Source organism: Plasmodium relictum (assembly GCF_900005765.1).
Source record: "Plasmodium relictum strain SGS1 genome assembly, chromosome: 14".
In the NCBI taxonomy this organism is placed as follows: Eukaryota; Apicomplexa; class Aconoidasida; order Haemosporida; family Plasmodiidae; genus Plasmodium; species Plasmodium relictum.
In genome coordinates, this window is record NC_041692.1 from 2325030 (window position 1) to 2345399 (window position 20370).

The 20370-nt window shown below is 17.9% G+C and overlaps 5 protein-coding genes across 5 annotated transcripts; 4 read left to right on the forward strand and 1 right to left on the reverse strand.

Annotated features, from left to right (window-relative positions):
- Window positions 1–392: 392 nt before the first annotated feature.
- PRELSG_1460700 (kinesin, putative) lies at window positions 393–4394 on the reverse strand (the record flags this gene model as incomplete). The annotated part of the gene is made up of 1 exon (XM_028679706.1): window positions 393–4394. The coding sequence occupies one exon, from the start codon at window positions 4392–4394 to the stop codon at window positions 393–395; it is 4002 nt and encodes a 1333-aa protein (XP_028535392.1).
- A 2772-nt stretch (window positions 4395–7166) lies between these two features.
- PRELSG_1460800 (epsin, putative) lies at window positions 7167–8521 on the forward strand (the record flags this gene model as incomplete). Its single annotated transcript, XM_028679707.1, has 3 exons — window positions 7167–7225; window positions 7348–7537; window positions 7652–8521. 3 exons carry the CDS (start codon window positions 7167–7169, stop codon window positions 8519–8521), a joined length of 1119 nt encoding a protein of 372 aa, XP_028535393.1.
- A 1229-nt stretch (window positions 8522–9750) lies between these two features.
- PRELSG_1460900 (conserved Plasmodium protein, unknown function) lies at window positions 9751–10653 on the forward strand (the record flags this gene model as incomplete). The annotated part of the gene is made up of 1 exon (XM_028679708.1): window positions 9751–10653. The coding sequence occupies one exon, from the start codon at window positions 9751–9753 to the stop codon at window positions 10651–10653; it is 903 nt and encodes a 300-aa protein (XP_028535394.1).
- A 962-nt stretch (window positions 10654–11615) lies between these two features.
- PRELSG_1461000 (conserved Plasmodium protein, unknown function) lies at window positions 11616–13563 on the forward strand (the record flags this gene model as incomplete). The annotated part of the gene is made up of 3 exons (XM_028679709.1): window positions 11616–12994; window positions 13309–13395; window positions 13530–13563. 3 exons carry the CDS (start codon window positions 11616–11618, stop codon window positions 13561–13563), a joined length of 1500 nt encoding a protein of 499 aa, XP_028535395.1.
- A 1339-nt stretch (window positions 13564–14902) lies between these two features.
- On the forward strand, window positions 14903–16840 carry ALAS (delta-aminolevulinic acid synthetase, putative; the record flags this gene model as incomplete). The annotated part of the gene is made up of 2 exons (XM_028679710.1): window positions 14903–16593; window positions 16690–16840. 2 exons carry the CDS (start codon window positions 14903–14905, stop codon window positions 16838–16840), a joined length of 1842 nt encoding a protein of 613 aa, XP_028535396.1.
- Window positions 16841–20370: the final 3530 nt, after the last annotated feature.

Genomic DNA, 20370 nt, shown 5'->3' on the forward strand with positions numbered 1-20370 from the left:
AACAAACTTAAAAATATTATATATATATATACTTTCTCCATAGTGATATTTAACAAGTATTCAAAAAGAGCATAATAAAAATTTATAAGCATTTTTGAGGATATAGTTATTTAAACAATATATATATAACTGTTTTTTTTTTGAAAAGTTAAAACATAAAAATATAATAAAATTATATTATGAATATACAAAATTCATATATTATTTTATACATATTAATGAAATTTCCATATATGTTTAAATGTAAGAAAAAAAAATTTTTTTTTTAATTATTTACAATTATTTAAATAAATAAATATATGTATGTAGAAAACCATTGTATAATTTCATTAATCAAATATATATGCACATTTATAAATAATTTTTTATTACTGAAAATGTTCTAAATTCAATTAAGCTATTAATTTACATTTTTTATACTCACTGTTTAGATATGATATCATTTTATTTTTGTAATTAATTAATTCTTTTAAATGTACATATTCTGTTTCATTTAAAATATAAATTTTTTTATTATTAATAAGAAAATTTCTAATATTGTATGAATCTAAATTTTTTTCTAATAACTTTTTATTATGTATAAGTTCATTGTCTATTAGGTCAGAAGTATTTATTTCTATTGAATCTTTTATATCTTTTTTATGAAATATATTTTTAATGATATTGAATATTTTCTTTATACACAAATTAGTATTTCTTTTTTTCTCTAAGTATGAAATTTCTATGTTATCAAATTTTTTTGTAACATTATTAGAATTACCTAAGCTATTATTATTAATATTTTTATTTTTTAAAGAAACTCCATTTTCTCCTATCATTTTTATTTTTTTGTTTGATTTATCTAATTTTTTATTGTTATTAGAAATATCTACTGTAATGTTTTCATTTATTTTTTTTATTTCATCATTAATTTTTGATTCTAGTTCTTGTAAAACATTATTAATATCACCATTTTCTTTTTGAAAAATATTTGCTTCATTTTTATCTTCTTTTTCAATTAAGTAATCATATAATTTTTTGAAATCTTTATTTTCAAATAGTTTTGTAAATTCTAAAATCTGTTCATTTTGAGAAACATTTATATTTTGAATGTTATTCTCCTTCTTTCTTTGTATTTTTCTTTTTTTGATTTGTTCATCATTAATTTCCACTTTTTTGATAATATTATTATTTTCATTATTATTATTAGATTCATTAATTTCTTCATTATTGTAAAAACTTACCGATTTTTCTATATTATTACCTTTTTTAGTTATTTCTAAATTGTTATTAGTTTCATTAGTATTTAAAAATTTTACATTTTTATTCAATACATTAGATTTTTGGTTAATATAAGATATATCATTTGAATCAATATCTTTTAATGATTTACAAGATTTTGATTTATTACAATTTTCATTTATAAGAAAACCATTTTTTATTTCATTACTATCTGCATTATGTGTACTTTTTACACATTTTAAATTATTATTATTATAATTATTATAAAAATCTGTTTGAATTTTATTGATAAAGTAGTTACTATTTAAATTTTTTAGAGTTCCACTTTGTTGAAACATAGTAGCGGCATGTATAAAATTGTAAATAGTATTATTTTTTTCTATTATTTGTCTATCTAAATTTTCATTTAAATCAAAACTAGTAAATACAGTACTTTTATCAGTTGTAAAATCACTAATAAACTTACTAAAATTATTATTAACATAATCAAAAATATTTTGAATATTTGTAACACTTAATATTTTTTCAGCAAAGTTGACATAACCTATTGTTCCATTATTATTATTTTTATCTATATTATCTAACTTTGATTTACTTATTTTTTTTTCGTTGTTTGCTTCTAAACTTATGATATATTTAGTATTTACATTTATTTTATCTTTAATTTTTTTTTTTTTTACTTCTGTATCTTTGATAGCTTTTAAATCTTTTTTATTCTTGGGTATGGCACTAGTTTCATTGAAATTGTTATCTGATTCATTTAATAAAATTTTCTTTTGATTTAACATTTCATCTTCCAAATTTAGATCATTTTTATTTTCATTTAATTCATTTAATAAAAATATACTGTTATTTTCTTTTACAGTATTTACTATATTAAGTATTTCATCAAACATTTTTTCGTCTTCTTTCATGTTACCCTTTAAGATAGTTAAGTTAAATTTGAGAATATTGCATATATCGTTTTTCATTTTTATTAAAATATCTCCTATTAAAGCATCATCTTCCTCAATAATATCATCTTTTGAAGTGTTTGTCCTTGTTAAATTGTCCCTATACAAATTGCTATTTTCTTCTATAATTTTATTACTGAAGTTTTCTACTTTATTTAAATAATCAATAGTTAATTTATTTCCATCTTCATTATTAATATTTTCTTCATCTTTCTTTTCCTTTTTTTTATTATGTAATTTATCATAATTTTTATTGTTTATAGTTGATAGTGGATCTATATTATTTTTTTGTTTTTCTTCATTTATCTTGTTGAATTTCGCCTTTTCTTCTTCTGTTAGAACTTTTAAATCATCAAATGTTTTTAATATATATTCATTTATATCATTATTTTCTGTTTCTTTATTTAGTTGTTGTTTAATTATATCTATTTTGTTTTTGTAAGACTCAATAAAAAAGTCCAAGTATTTTACCTTCCCTGTACTTTTAAATCCACATATATAGCTAAAAATACATAAGCTAAAACAGAAGAAAATTATATCTTTATTTATATGACTACTATTAAAATTACAGAATATATTTAATTTTTTATCAGTTGTATTATTTGCATCATTTATATTAGTAACTTTTTTGCTTTCATCTTCATAATCCTCTTTTTTAATTTCTATTTTCTCCTCACGTATTACTGGTCTTGCTTTAACCATTTTAGCTCGTTGAGCAAATTTAATAGTAGAAGCTGTTTCATTTAAATATTGCAATTGAGATGACAACGTACATATAAGGATACTTTTACAATTATTTCCCAAACTATCTGATAATACTCTAGTAAGTTTTGAATCGCGATATGGAATATGAACACTAGTGGTAACAGAACCGTCACATTTAGTTTTTTTTGTTGTATTTGATATTTGTTTTGGTATACTTGAAGAATTACATTCATCTATTATATTGCCTTCACTTTGTTCATTATTAAGATCGCTTTCATTGTTATTTCTCTCTTTATTATTTTTTTCTATTTTTTCCTTCATTTGCATTACAGCCAATGAATTAATGACCTTACTCAGAACTGTTAAACTTTTATTAATCATAGTAGTTTCAATTTTAATTGATCCAGTAGCCTTTGTTTGTTTTAATCTTTCACTCCCAGCTAGATCTACCAAACAGAGCTTGCCACATCTCATAGTATTAGTAGAATGAATAAATCTGTTTATTTTTATGATAAAAATTAAATGTGATCTTGATGATGCTTTATTCATATGAGTAAATGCAATTTTTCTATTATTTACTCCTTGTTCTAAATAATACAAAGCGTTAATAATATTCTCAATTTCTACTTCTTTTAGATTTTTGATTACAAATTCATTCTTATTGGAATCTATCATTTGAACTGATAAGTTACTTTCTCCGCTTATTAAATCATATATAACTTCATTGTATATTTCTAAAATTGATAAAGTTACTGTGAATTCTTTATTATTGGATTTAACACTTGTATTTTTGTTTTTATGATAATTTATATAATTAAAAATATAGTTAATACAATGAGGTATTATCCCCACATTATCTGGCTCATTTGTTATACAATTAGTTAATTCATCATAAGTTATAGATATTTTGTTGTCACTTATTTTATTATTTCTGTTTTCAACACATATATTAAATAAATTATTTAAAAATTCAAAATTACCTAACATAGTATATGTTTTACCACTATTTGTCTGACCATATGCCAGTATACTACAGTTTATTCCTTGAAATATGTTTTTTATATTGTTTTTTATATAATCATTAAAAATCATTTGATTATTATTTTCTATATCATATACTCTATCATATGTATACTCGAAATTAACACTACCTTTATTACCCATTTGAAATGTATCAATAATTAACTTATTATAAGATACTTTTTTAATTATATCTAAATTATTTTCATCTATTTTTTCACTTTTTTTCAGATCATTTTTTATTCTACATAATACATTTATATATTCTTCAACATTTTTACTGATTTCTACATCTTCAAAATATTCTTCAATATTCCTTTCTATATCCTTATTTCTTTTTTTTTTATCTTCAATATTATTATCAATATACCATTGATACAAATCCTTAGGTGCTTCTTTTGTTTTACACGTTTTATTACCCTTACTTACATTTCTTACTTTTGAATTTGGTAAAATGGGGTTATTTGATATATTTTTAGTTGTTTTGTTAACCATATTTCTTTTTTTTTTTTATTCCTTTTATTTAATTTTACCTTTATTTATCCTATATTTTATTTTTAATTTTTAAAATAATTTTTTTTATTTTAAATCTTCTTTTCAAATATTTTACTCTTTTTTTTTTTTTTTTTTTTTTAATGTAAATGAATTTACATAATTATATATATATATACAGTTTCTCAAATATATATAAATTTTAATTTTTTAGTTCAGTAAAATTTTTTTTTGATGTCTATTTTGAAAAAAACAGTTTTAATAATATTAGATTATTTTTTTTATATGATTCTTTACAAAAAAAAAGTGAAATATTATTTAATCTTTAAAAAACGAAAAATTAAGACATTTATGTCTTATTTTATTTTATGTATATTTTGAAAATTTTTTCATATATTTTTTTTTTATTTTAATTTATATAAAAATTATTTCTTCCACGATTAGTAGAAAGTACATATATATATATATATCATAATTGTCTTAATAAAAAAGAGAAAATTATATATTATTTGTATTTTTAAATATAAATATATATATCATTTAGTAATATATAATATATTGTGAAGGTATCAAAATATTTATGAGAACTTTAATTATTAGCATTTTAACGTTTGCATAATAATACAAACTTTTTTTTTATTTTTATATAGCGATCATATTTTTACATTTTTTCTTATATATATCTATAATTATAATAGATTTTCCATTTAAAATTAATAATTTTTTTTTTCTTGAATTATATTTCTAAAAAAAAGACAATGTAAGTATTTTTGCATTTTAAATAATGTTTTAAATAAAGAGAAGTAAAAAGATCAGAAAAGTCTAACATTAAAGAATGAACAAAAATACTATAAAAAAAAAAAAAAGTTAATGCTTGTGAATTTTCTATATTTTTTTCTAGTATTTTATATAATATTCTATTAAGAATTACTTGCGTAAATTAGTATAATAATGGATATTTTTAATCAATAAATTAATAAAAATCTTTATGCGAAAGTAATATATTTATTTTTTATAAAACAAAAGATCTTATAAAATGAATATCAACAAAATATATAATGAATAAATGTATTTCTTTTATTTGTTGTATAAAAATATAAAAAAAAGACTAATAAAAAAATTATCCTAGAAGTTTATCTTTTCAACTTATTTTTATTTTTTTTAATAAAAATACTTTATTTTTTAATATTTAAAACGTTAAATTTTAATATCGTGAGATTACAGAAAATATAGTAAAAGTTAAATTATTTTATATTTTTTAATAAAAGGTAAAACGTAAAATATTAAAATAGGAAGATTAAATTTCAAAATTTTATTTGTATATTTTATTGTAATTATAAACAAATTTAGCTATTATTTTACTATTATTATAGACCTTTTTTTCCTTTATACATATATATATATATATATATATATATATAAATGCATATACTATAAATGTTTTAAAAATCAAAATTTGATTGAATTAATACATTTTAGTTTATACAAATAATATCATATATTCTACACTTTTTGCATATAAAAGATAACATCGAAAAAAAATATTCATAAAAAATGTCATTATACCTAAGAAAATGAATGAATAAAGTAATGAAAATGCACTAACTTCTTTATATATATTGAGGATACTAAAGAGAATATATTACTTTTTTCCTCATAAGGCAAATCATTTTTTTTCATGCATCTCATTTCACAAATTAAAAAAAAAAAAAAAATACTAGGATTCTTATCCGGAAAAATAAAAAATGTTTGCACTTTATAAGGTATGGGTATTAATAAGCATTTTTTTATTTTTTAAAAAAAATTATTTTTCTGGTATATTTTCTTATGTAAATATAAAAATGAAAAAAAAAAAAATAATAATGAAAAAAATACTTTCTGAGAAAATTACTTAAAGTAATTTCTTTATATATAAATTTAAATTTTGAAAAAGAAATAATATATATGAAGAAAATAATTTTAAAAAAAAAAATTATCGTAAAATTTAGGATATCTAAGTAAAAAAAAAAAAATATATATATATATATATATATATTTTTTAAAAACAATATATAATTTTTATCCAAAAAAAACAAAGAAAATATATTTAGGGGGAAAAAAAATGATATTGAACTATAAATGTTTTTTTTTTCAAATTTTAAAAATGCATGTAATTTTTTTAAATTATGATTTTTTTTTTCCTTTATGTTTTTAAACATTTTCAGTTCTTTTTACTAAAAATTTAAAAATTTACCTTGTTGAAAGAACTATAATTGTTTATTATGTAATCCCTGTTTCTGCACTGTTTCAATAATATATATTCCCTTATTTTTATTTTATTTTTTTAAATGTTCTGAATATATAATAACAATTCTTATATTAATTTAATTCTTCTTTGTTCTACAATTAGTTGTAAAAATCTGTTAAGATTTTTTTTTGTAAAATATATATATCTTTATATTATAAAATTTTACTTTTTATTTATATTTTCTAGAATATTTAATGTTTTAGTTATAAATGTAATTTTTAATGGAGTTTCATCTTATTTCTAATTATGGCATATTTTAAGTTTATTCTTCTTACATTTTTTTACTTTTTTTTTTTATTCCTATTTAATTTTTCTTTATTTTTTGTTAAATTTTAAAATTTATATAAGAAATTCTTTTATTATTGATATTTATATGTTTCTTTTTAAAGGTGAAAAAAAAATTTAATTAAAAAAAAATTAACAAACGAATAAGAAAATGAATTTATCTTACATATTAAATAAAAATCTATATTTTTACTTTTTTATAGATGCTAATATTTAAAAAAGTGAATTCAAAAGTTTTAAGTATAAACAATTATTTGCAAAAGTAATTAATTATTTAACAGTTGTTTTTAAAATATAAAAGATAGAATGATTTTTAAAAAGATTAGCCATATTTTACTTTTCTAATTTCTTTTTTAATTTATTTATTTTTTTTTTTTTTTAAAGATATCTAGAATCAAATCAGTTTGAAAAAAATTTAAAAGAATCATTAAATAACAAAAACTATGGTGTTTCAAATAGTCTTTTGTATGACTTATCTATTTCTACATACGATGTAAATTATTACAAAAGGGTATTAAGTGAAATTTTTAAGGCAATTCAAGAAAAGCCATATAAATGGAGAAGAATATATAAAGTAAGTTTTTCTAAAATTTATATTGTTATTTTAGTTTCACTTGATCTTTTTTTTTTTTTTTTTTATTAGTGCTTTAATTAATACTGTATTTATATGTATTTTATTATTATACAGGGATTGAGACTATGCGAATATGTAATGAAAAATGGATGTGAATATTTTATTAGTGATGTTAAAGAAAGAGAGGAGATAATCAAAAAATTAACTCATTTTACATATTTAGAAGATTTAAAGGATAAAGGCGTAGGAATAAGAGAAATTTCAAACAATATTTTAAAATTATTACGAGATAACAAATATTTGAAAAATGAAAGAATAGAGGCTGCAAAATATGCAAATATTTGTACAAACATTGAATCAAAGCCTCTTGAAAAAAAGGGTTTTTTTTCAAATAAGAAAAAAAAAAAAAATAAAATAAAAAAAATTTATGAAAACAATAAAAGAAACATAACAGATTCAAGAAATAGTAAACTTTTTAATTCCAAGAGCATTTTTGACGAGATACAAGAAGAAAGAAATATTTTAAATAGATATACAAGTGATAACAATTATAGTAATAGAAATGTGACGAATTTAGAAAAAAGAAATATAGGTAGCGATAAAAAATCAATCAGATCATATGATAGCTCTTACAGTGGTTCATCCGATAGTCATTCCATTTGTGAATCAAGTAAAAATAAATCAAGAAAAAGCAAAATTCATAGTTCATCTTCGAGATCATCAAAATTCTCACGTTCATCTTCATCTTCTTCATCTAATCATTCAAGTAATCGTTCTTCTTCACGTTCGTATTATAATTCAACTTCTCATTCTTCTTCTCATTCTTCTCGCTCATCATCTCGTTATTCTCATACAAGATCATCTCATTCATATTCATCTTCAACTTCAAATACTTCGAATTCACGTTCTAACTCAAAATCAAGTGTAAGGATTAGGCGTAAGTCTAACAGTCATAGAATAAACCAATTAGGAAGGAGGAAATAAAAAGACGAGAACATACGAAACAAAAAAAAAAAAGCAAAAAAAAATTTATACATATGATGATACTCTATCTTGATATATCAAATGAAAGTAGCTAATTTTTTAAAAATAAGAGAGAGATGACTCTTGGTGATAGCAGCCATGTTCAAAATTTAAGTTATTTAATTTTTTTTTTCTTTAGCTAATAGAAATAAGTATACTAAAGTTTCTATTTTATTATATTTTAGGAATTATATATAATAAAATATTTTGGTGAAGGAAAATATTTAGATGTAAAACAATCTCTTATAAATAATATTTTAGGATATCAAAAGAATGTAAAGAAACAAATCCATCAAAATAATTGTAATATTTTTACTCCATATTAGAAATGCTTAATTTTTCTTTATATTTTTTTTTATAAATAAAAAATTATCAGTAGTAATAAATATTACTTAAAATATAACTAGTTTAGTTAATTTCCAATTTATAATAGATCTATATATATAATTGTACTAGGATATAAAAAAATGAAACATTTACTATCCATTTAAAATAAGTTCTTATTATGAGAAACAATTTATTGTTATTTTTTTCGTTTGTAGATTATAATAATAATTTAAAAGGATAATTTATAGATATGTTTTTCAGTTAAATTGTTTTAATTTTTATGTTGTATATATATCTGTATATATATTTAAAATTATATGTTTTTTTTAATTGTATGCATTTATATATATATATATTTTTATTTGTAAATAATTTTAAATATTGCATATTTAAAACTTCAAGAAATTTGAAAAATATTCTTTATTTATTATATAAAGTTCCGTATCAGTATCTTTTTAATATCTCTAAAAACACTTTTTTTTTTTTTTTATACATGTTTAATTATTAAGAAATTTCATATATATATATTTTAATCCATTGTGAATAATTCTTATTTTATTTTTTTAGTAATTTTAATAGGATGTTTAATTAAATTATTTTCTTTGATATAATTTATATTTTATAATTAATAACCAAGAAGATCAAAAATTTTTTTCTTTACAAATTAACTGTAAATTTATTTTCTCATCATTTGTTTGTGAAAATTTTTTTTAAAAAAGTACTTTTATATTTTTGCAAGAAATTTTTAATAAAAAATCATTATTCATTTAAATATACATTTATTTTTTTTTAAATGCTGCTGAAAATTATTAAAAATTCTTAATACATTTTCATACTTTTTCTAATTTTATAAAAGAATAAAAATGGGTGAGTTATTATCAATAAAGAATTTATTTATTAGCTCTCACGAAAAAAGTGTAGAAGAATTAAAAATTGCTATTGAAGGCTTAATTGGAAAAGCTGAAATAGAAAACAGAAGAAATAAAAATGAAAGAAAATATGATATGATAAAAGATTACTTGGATGCAAATAAAAATAATATTTTACATTTTGCAGTTTATGGAAATAATTTTAATAATGTTAAATTTATTGTTGAAAATACCAACTTAATAAATAGTTTTAATAATGACGAAAGAAATAGCTTAATTATAAGTATATTAAATAAAAACACTGAAATTAGTAAGTATTTAATTGATAATAATATTGATTATAATAAAACGGACAAATATAAATCTAACGCTTTATTATATAGTCTTATTACACAAAATTATGACATTTTCAATATATTAATAGAAAAAGAAAATATTGATATAAATATTAATAGTTTTGATAAAGGAAATTTAATTAGTATATGCATTTTTGAAAGAAATATAAAAATATTAAAAAAGTTATTTAATAAAAATATTTCTCCAGATTTTGAAAAAAATATATATCCGCATCCACTTATTTTTATTACTTACAGTAATGATAATGATTTATTATACTTATATTTAACTTATTCTTTATATTATTATACGAAAAATGAAGAGTTATATAAAATAAATAAAACAAATTTTGATGATAAAACCAATGAAATAATCATAGATTTAGAAAATAGACATATAATAAATGATTCCATTTTAAACGATAAAAAATATGATTTAACAACTTTTAAAAAACTTTTAAATCTTAAAGATGAAAATGATTCATCCTTATTAGATATATGTACGCAAAATAATAATAATATAGGAAGAAACATCTTATTATATTATAGCAAAAGCGAATAAGTGAGTGAATACGATTAAATTAGAAAGACAAACATTTATAACAGTGTGGTTGATTTATGCTTATTAACATTATTTGTATGCACATATATATTAGAATAATTTTAAATGATTTTCCATTTTAATTTTATATTTTTATATAATGGATAAAAAAAAAATAAATAAATAAAAAATGAATAAATATAGTAATAATAATAAATAGATAAATTAGAAAATAAATATAAGTATTTATGAATGTTTTTAATTTTTTCTAAAAACATTTAGTTATATAGAACATTTTTTTTCAATAATAAAAAGTGTCTTATTATTTATGTTTAACTTTTTTCTTCTCTTCTCATTTTTTTTTTTTTTTATACATATAAGGTAATTTTTTAATATAATATTATTTTTATTAGTATTTTTTTATAACATCATAAATTAATAATCATATGGCATTTTAAGTAGAATACTTTTTAATGTATGTAAATTACTTTTAGAAAGACAATTATAAAATGAATTTTTTGTATTTTAAAAAGATTTTTATTTTTTTATTATCTTTTTTTTAATTTACAAAATATTATAGACAATATATAATATATAAAAGATCAATTTATTTCAGCATATTAAGAAAAAAAAATTTTTTCATAAAAATATTAAAAGAAGACATTAATTATTGTTAATAAAATAGAATATTGACATAAATTTTTTCATTGAAATAATTGGGAAAATAAAAAGAATATATCTATATTTTTTTAAATTTTTTTTTTTTAAGTCAAAAAAAAAAAAATATATATATATATAAATTAATTTGTTATGTATATTATATTTTTAATTATTATAAGAAAATTATTTTAAATATCTTTTGTTGAATTTTACAAAAAAAAATTTTAGTTTTTTTTTTTTTCTTATTTTTAAATATCTATTTAGAAAACATTAATGTTTGTAAAAATATCATTTCCTGGACAAGTGTATTAAAATATGAAAAAATGCATATAAATTTTTTTTTTTTAATCTGTCTATTTTTTTACATTTTATGCAGTTACAAAATTTTCATAAAAGGTAGTTTGAGAATATTATCGTCAAATAATTCAATAGATGGTATAACAATCCATTTAACAAATAAATTTATAAAATATAAAGTACATGCACAAGGAATATATTTAAATGTGAATTTTGAATCAGTAGATTCGGTTAAAAGCTTAATAGAGAGATATAAAAGTGTAAGTAATTTATATTGTAATTTAAATAAAAACAATGAAGAAGAGGTAATTGATGGAGATATATTAAGAACGAATAATTGTGTTATTTTTATAAATATTAAATATAAAGATCATTTAAAAAATATCTATGATTTCATGGAATATTTATATTTAAATACAAGCGCAGCTGCACTAATATTTATATGTGATAATTTTCTGTATGAAAATGAAATATATGATCCTCATGAAGATTTAAACTTAACAATAATTCAAGGAAGTATATTAACTTATTTTATATCATATGATTCAATATCACATTACGAAAAAAAAAATTTTTATAAATACACTTTTGAATTATATTGGGGAGTAAACAAAAAAACAGATATTGTACATATTATTTATCACTTAGATTTCGGAAAATATTTTAATTACTCTTTTTTTATTTATATGAAAGATTTTTTCTTAGAATTAAAGAATCATTTAACTTATGAAATTCAATTTAGCATACACAAAAATTTTACCATTGATCCTAGATTTTGCTTCATTAGAGATTCTTCATATTGTATTAGTAAACCTGATTATATGAATTCAAATGTAGTTAGAGAAGTTGTAGAACAACAAGTTAGAAGTTTATGCATCTATGAATTAACTTTAATTGATGATGATGATGATGAATCCCAAGAAAATACACATAACAAAAATGCTCTTGAAAGAAGTAATTATAATTTACCCAATTCAAACAAAGTAAGTTACTTGAATTATTATAACACTACTAAGAAAGAAATATTAAAAGAACAAAAAAAAAAAATGTTTAGTGAAAAATATATTCATTATATAAATGCATTATTTGATTTCACGTTTGAAAAAAATTATTGCTCTAATGAATCAAATGACTTAACAAAAAAATGCTCTGATAAAATTTTGTCTTTTTTAAATATATCAGTTAAAGATGTTGATAATTGTTTTTTAAATAATTTTCATACTTACATGAAAAATATGATCAAAAGCAAATTTTATGTTTATTCAATAGAAATAAATGATAAAATATATAAAATTAAATTAAATAAAGATATCAGTATAAAATTAATTTGTTCTGCTTTTAAAAGTATGCCATATCAATGTAAGGACTACTTAACAAATCAAGAATTTGAATTGGAGAATAAAAAGTATACCAAAAAAAAAAAAAATAAAATATTAAAATATAAATAAAGTAAAATCTAACATATTATGTGAGAATAAGTTAATATATAATATTTCATTTGTTATTACATGTAGAAAAAATATATAGCAATTTTTTATTTATGTAGTCTAATATATATGAAGAAATAAGAATTCATGTTTATATAAATATATTCTATAAAAAGTTATTTTATTAGGAATAAATATAATACTTTTAATAGAAAATCATATAAACATAAAATATTAATGAAAATATATACAAAGGTATAAATATATCTTCATTTTTCTTTTTTTTTAATAGAGAAAATAGTGATGCAAATTTAATTGCATTTGCCTTTCTTTTTATTTCTATTTCAGTTCACATTATAGGATCATTCTTAAATTATTTGTAAATATATATATATATGCAACTTCTGTCTCAATATAACAATTTTTTTTGTACTGATTTTATGCATTTTTGTTTGTAATTTTTTAATTATATTATTTTATTTTACTTATTTATGTTTTTTTTTTTTTTTTTAGGGTCCCCAAATTAATTAACGAAAAGAAAAAATAAAATTTACTAAAAAGAAGATTAAGATTTTTAAATATTAACAAAAAAAAAAATAGAATAAAATAAAATGAGCAATGTCTTATTACTTAAAAATTATCTATAATTTTTATTTTCTGGATTTATTTACCTTTTTCATGGAATATATTTTTAATCATTAATAATGTAAAAATGAAAATTAAAAAAAAAAAAAAATAATCTCATAAAAATACAGAATATCTTTCGTTGTTAAAATTTAGATTTAATTTAATATAAATATATATTTTTTTAATATACCAAAATATATACTATAAAAGTACTTTTTAGTAAATATATATTTATTCTTTTTTTTTTTTTTTCTAATATATATTACAAAAAAAGAAAAAATGTAGATTAACCATTTCATTTTTTTTGAAACAACCATATTTATTGTGGCATGCTTACATAGAGCAATATCTTTTTTTCTTTTTTTTTTTATAATTTTTTATTTGTAATTCATATCTTATTTATAAAAAAATAATTTTATAATTTTTTACTTTTTTAAAAATTTAATTAATAAATAACTTAAAATGTTAAGGAATAACTATATTAATTTTATTAAATACAAAGCTTTATCTTTTTAATTTTTATTATAGTTTCGAATAAATCATGTATATATTTACAAATATATACTTTGCACATGTATATATATTTATTAATATTTTTTTTCAATTATAATTTTATAATTTGATAAAGAATATTTTAATTTTATATTTTGGTTAAGTGTAGAGTTTTTAGAGTTGTATGAATTTAAAAATTTAAGGGATACATTCTGCATATAAAAAGTTCCTTATTTTTATATAATGCATACTAGATAAAAATGCTTAAATATAAATATACATACAAACATTTTTTTTTTTTTCAAATTTTTTAAATATATTAACATAAATTGTGCATCTTTTTAGTTTTCTAAAAATTATTGAGCAACCAATAAAAATATAATAAGGAAAATAGAGGTATTATTATATTATTAATTATATTAATTTTATTTCAAAAAATATTAATATTTTTTATAAAATTATACTTGTTTGTATTTTAATTATCCTTTTTTACTTTAATAATAACTGCTATTAAATTTTTTCATATTTGCAAAAGAAAAAAATTTGTTTAAAGATTCTATTTAAATTTCCTGTTCCTTATTTTCACTAATACTCTTGAAAAAATTGTTTGAATAAAAATACTGTTATAAATTTACATTTTTTTTTAATAAAGTTAAGTGTATGTAATATTTAATTATTATATATATACGTTTATGTAATTATTTATTTTTATATAATTAAATTTTTTTTTTTTTTTTTTGCCTTATTTTAAATAAATTTTACTAAAAATGAGAAAAAAAAAAACATTAAAGGTAAGTATTAATGAAATTAAAAAATACTGTCCATTTGTGAAAAATATTCAATTTCTTTATAAAAATAACGAAAATAAAAATAATGTAGTTTTATCAGTTATGTCTGATTTATGCCCCATAGGAAAGGCAATAAATGAAAAACATCTAATAATAATAGATAATAAATCAAAAATAAATATATTTAAGATTTTGAAAGAATCAAATGTAGAAACAAAAAGTTTAGCTGAGTATATTAAAAAAAATAAGATTATAGAAGAAGATAATAAAAATGAAGAAAATAATGAATATATTAATTTAAAGAAATCAAATAATGAAAATGCCTGTGTATTAATGCAAAATAAATTTAGTAATGGATTAGTAACTTCAGAAGATGCTTATGAACTATTTCAAAACGAATGCAATAATGATTTAAAAGGATTTATAAATAAGTTATTTTTAGATAAAAGGTATAGAATATTTACAATTTTAAGTAAATATAGAAAATATTATCCTAAAGTAAACATTGAAAATAATAAGTTAAATTTACCTATTTTTTATGAATTTTATCAAAAATTTGGTTATAAACCATGTATTGGAAGTTCAGCTTATAAATTTAATTATTCTAATGTTAATAATAATAACAGTAACATTCTTATGAAGAAAGAAGAACATGAACAACCACTCTTGAATTTACCTAAAAGTGCAATTACTGATGAAAAAACAGTTGTTTGGTGTTCTAACGATTATTTATGTTTATCAAATAATCAAAAGATAATAGATATAGGAATAGAAACTTTAAAAAAAATAGGTAATAGTAGTGGAGGAACAAGAAATATATCTGGAAGTTTATTGAGTCACACTCACTTAGAATATATTTTAGCAAAATGGTTTAATAAAGAAAGTGCTCTATTGTTTACTTCGGGTTATATAGCAAATGTAGGAGCTTTACAAACTATTGGGAAATTATTAAATTTAGTTTTTGTATCTGATGAAATGAATCATGCTTCTATGATTAATGGAATAAGAGAATCTAAATGTGAGAAGTATATATTTAAACATAATGATATGAATGATTTAGAAAGAATTCTAAAAAATTTAAGAATTAAAAAAGAGTATAAAAATAGAAAAATTATGATAGTATTTGAATCCATTTATAGCATGACTGGAGACATTTCTGATATCAAGGAAATTGTTAGATTAGCAAAAAAATATAATGCACTCACTTATATTGATGAAGTTCATGCAGTTGGATTATATGGAAAAAGAGGATCTGGTTATTCAGAAGAATTAAATATATGTGATGAAATTGATATAATAAATGGAACATTATCAAAAGCAATTGGATCATTAGGTGGTTTTATTTGTGCTAATAAATATTATATAGATGTTATTAGATCTTATTCTTCTCATTTTATTTTTACTACTTCATTAACTCCTGTTAATATTAGTACATCCGCCGAAGCTATACATATTATTCAAAATGATATTAATTTAAGAAATAAATTACGAGATGTTGTTAAAAAAACAAAAGAAAAACTAAAAGAAAGAGGAATTCAAGTTATGGAAAATAATTCTCATATTGTTGTTCTTTTAATTAACTGTGCAGAAAAATGTAAAAAAATTTGTGATGACTTGTTAAAAGAATATAATATCTACATACAACCTATTAACTATCCAACTGTGCCAAAGTAACAAATACATAAAATTTTTATAAAGTTATGTCTTTATATATATTTGTTTATCTATCCATATATCTAATATATATAATTTTTTTTTTCTTTTAGGGGATCAGAAAGAATTAGAGTAACACCATCGCCACTTCATACAGATGAACATATTTCTAAATTAGTAGATAGTTTATATATTTTATTTAAAAAATATGAAGTGAACATGTTTGATAAAAGAAATAAAAGACACATTGAAATGAAACTTTGATCATATAGTGAAAATTACATGCATAATTAAATTTTTTTTTTTTTTCTTATTTAATTATATATATTTGTGAATAATTATTTTCTTTCTCACTTTTATATAATAATTTTTAATAGATCTCATTACATTTTTTTGATATTTCTTTGTAATTTTTCTTTTTTAGAAAATTTTTTTACTTAATTTTATACAATTTTTTAATTGAATTAACATATATATGTATTTTTTTTTTTTATAATGGTTAGCTTAAATGTATCATACTTACATTTTTTAGAATGAGTGAGATATATATAAGAAGCAATAATATAGATATAAGTATAAAAATTAAAAAAAAGGAAATTCTTCAAAAAATAATCTCTTAAAATTGTTATGACCTTTTCTTTTGAAGTAGTATATAAGGAAAATAAATAAAAAGATACACTTCTTTTTTTAAAAAAGTTAAACATTTCATTTTTGAATGCACGTACATTTATCACAAATTATTACATTCATTTCTTAAAAGATTCTAATATAAAAATGAAAATAATATGATGGAATAAATAATAATTTTCATAAAAAGTGATGAGCTTTTGATTTAATTAAACTTTATTACATAATTTAAAAAAAAATAAAAATAATATCTATGAACAAAAACTTAAAATGTGTAATATATTTTCAACTTTTTATGTGTAAATTCTCTATTTTTTTAAAAAACTTATATAAAATAGTGGAAAAAAGAATATTTCAAAAAAGTTATAAAATATCAATTACAATATTCATTATTATATTATTTATACTAATAAAAGAAAGAAGAATCGTGATTAATATTTGGTGTCGAGTTATTTATTTGCTTAATGTTTAAACAATGAATTTTATAGTAAAGAAAAAATTAAATTAATATGGTATATTTTTTTTTTAAATTATTCTGCATTCTCCTTTAATACATTTCATATTTCTAACAAATATTTCTTATAATTAAGAGTAGCTTACACGAGAACAATGTTCCTCTTAATTACAACCGATTCCTTATTTATTACATAGAATTATTTTTCTTTTTTTTTTTTCTTTTTTTTTTGTTTATAAATATATTCACATACCCTTTTTATTAACTTTGCTTATAACAAAGATACAATAAAAGTAAAAATAAATATGAAAACATAAAACGACAAAAAAAAAAAATATATATATTAAACAATAAATAGGAAATATATAGAATATATATTTAAGGAAAAAACAAACAAAAAGCACTAACAATATATATATATATTAAGAAATTTATTAAGAATAATAATGTTCCTTTTAGTTTCTCTTTTTCCATTTTTTTTATTTGCAAATTATTTTGGGGAACAAATGAAAAATTAGAATAAAAAAAAAGTTCTCGACAAAATCAAATGGAATATAAATATATAAAGTAGCTAGGTTTCCAAATTGCTGGCCATATTTATATGTTAGTATAAGTTCACATAAATATTTTAATTTTTAACATAAGATAAACTTTTAATATTAATGTTACTCTTTATGTTCTGCTTGTCAATTGTAATAAGGATGTATATGTTCAATCAAAAACTATCTCATATTTTTATTAGATAATTTAATAATACAACATATATTTAATATAAATTTTCTGATAACGATTTAATATAAATAAAAAAGAAAAAAAATTTATTCAGAAGTGAGGATTTTATTATTATGACTATTATTTTTTTCCTTTTAAAGAGTAGATTTAATTTATGATGTTTTAAAAATTCTAACGACTTTATTCTCTTTTTAAAAGTATATTTTCTTTTTTTATCCCTTTATGTTAACATCAAAAGAGGTTTAAAAAGCATGGTTACAAAAAAAAGTTACTATAAAATTTGGTTATTATAATAGAATTAATTATTAATTAAATACATTAAACGGGGATATATTATTATTCAATGGCTTGAAATTTTAGAATTTAAGTATAAATACATATAATTCAACATTTTATAGATAAAAATTTATTATCATGATTCTTAAAACAAAAAAAAAGAAAAATAATTCTAATATTATTTATTAAATTTAAGTATGCCTTAAATGAATTGTGAGTATTAGGAAATAATGAAATGGAAGTATCATCATTTTTATTAAAAAAATTACAATAATAATATGAATACAAGTTTTACATGGAAATTTATCTTTTTGTATATTTTTGCATGATAAAACTAAAAATATTATGATTATGATGGAAAAATATATTTTTAACAACACTTTTTGCTGAAATATGATATAAAAAAAAAAAAAAGAAAAAACGAAAAAAACTTAAATGTTTAAAAGATATTAAAAAAAAAAAAAGGAATAAAAAAAAAAAGATAGTTGACAGAAAACGTTTATGATTGAGCAAAATTCTCTTAAATATTGTTATAATAATTTAGGCTACACAAGTCTTCTTACATACCTATATTTTTCTCTTTGATTCAACTAATTTATTTATTTATATAAAACCTTTTAATTTATTGTTAAATTTTTTTTTTTCATTGATATAAAGTAAAAAAAATTACATAATAAAAATATCAACTAAAAGGTATTTTTTATATGGGAAAAGAGAAAATACAATACAAAAAAATCCAAATGTTAATAAAAAAAATTAAATGAACATTTTACATTTTTTAAAAGTTTAAAACTGTTTCGCAATATACTTTTAGTAAAATGAGTTCATATTATTAGCTTAAAAAAAATATATTTTGTTCATGTTAAAAATTGTACAGTTGACTGAATCGAAATCCTAGGGAAGTTGAAAGTTTTTTCTTTTTTTTACTTTTTTTTAGTATATTTCAATTCTTATGTATACATGAAAATAAAAAATAATGTAATTAAATAAAAGATTTTATTAAAACAAACATGATTTCCAATTATACTTAAAAATTTACAAATTTAGTCATTTAATAAAATCATTGGATCATTAAAAAAAAAAAATACATGTAATTTTTTATATAATAGAAAAAAATTAAATGCACAAAGTACACACACCATAATTGTTTTTTTTGTACATTTTACAATATTAATTATTTACGCACATGCATTTTATGTATATATAATTTTAGTATATTAAAAAGTTATTTATTTTAATATATATTTTTTTTTTCAACAAAAACGAAAAAAAAATAAAAAAAAATACATTGATCACTATTAAAAAAAAAAAAAAAAAGCCATTTGATTTAACAAAGCAGAAAAAAAAAAAAAAAACTTATAAAAGGAAAAGAATTAATACACATTCGTGCGCCATAAAAATAGAAAAAAAAAAAAAAAAAAAAAAATAGCATTTACAATTACATTTACCCATTTAAAAAATTTACGTCCACAATTTTTATTTTTATTTTTTTTTTTTTTCTTGCTTTTCTCTTTTTTTTTTTTTTATATACACTTCTAAATTTGAACATTTTTTTTTTTTAAAACATAGCATTTAAACAGAATTATTTATCTTATTTTATTTTATTTTTGCTTATAAATAAAATTTTATATATATATATACTTTTTTTACTAAATTCTTTATATATTTATGAATATATATATATATACTTAATTATTTAATTTTT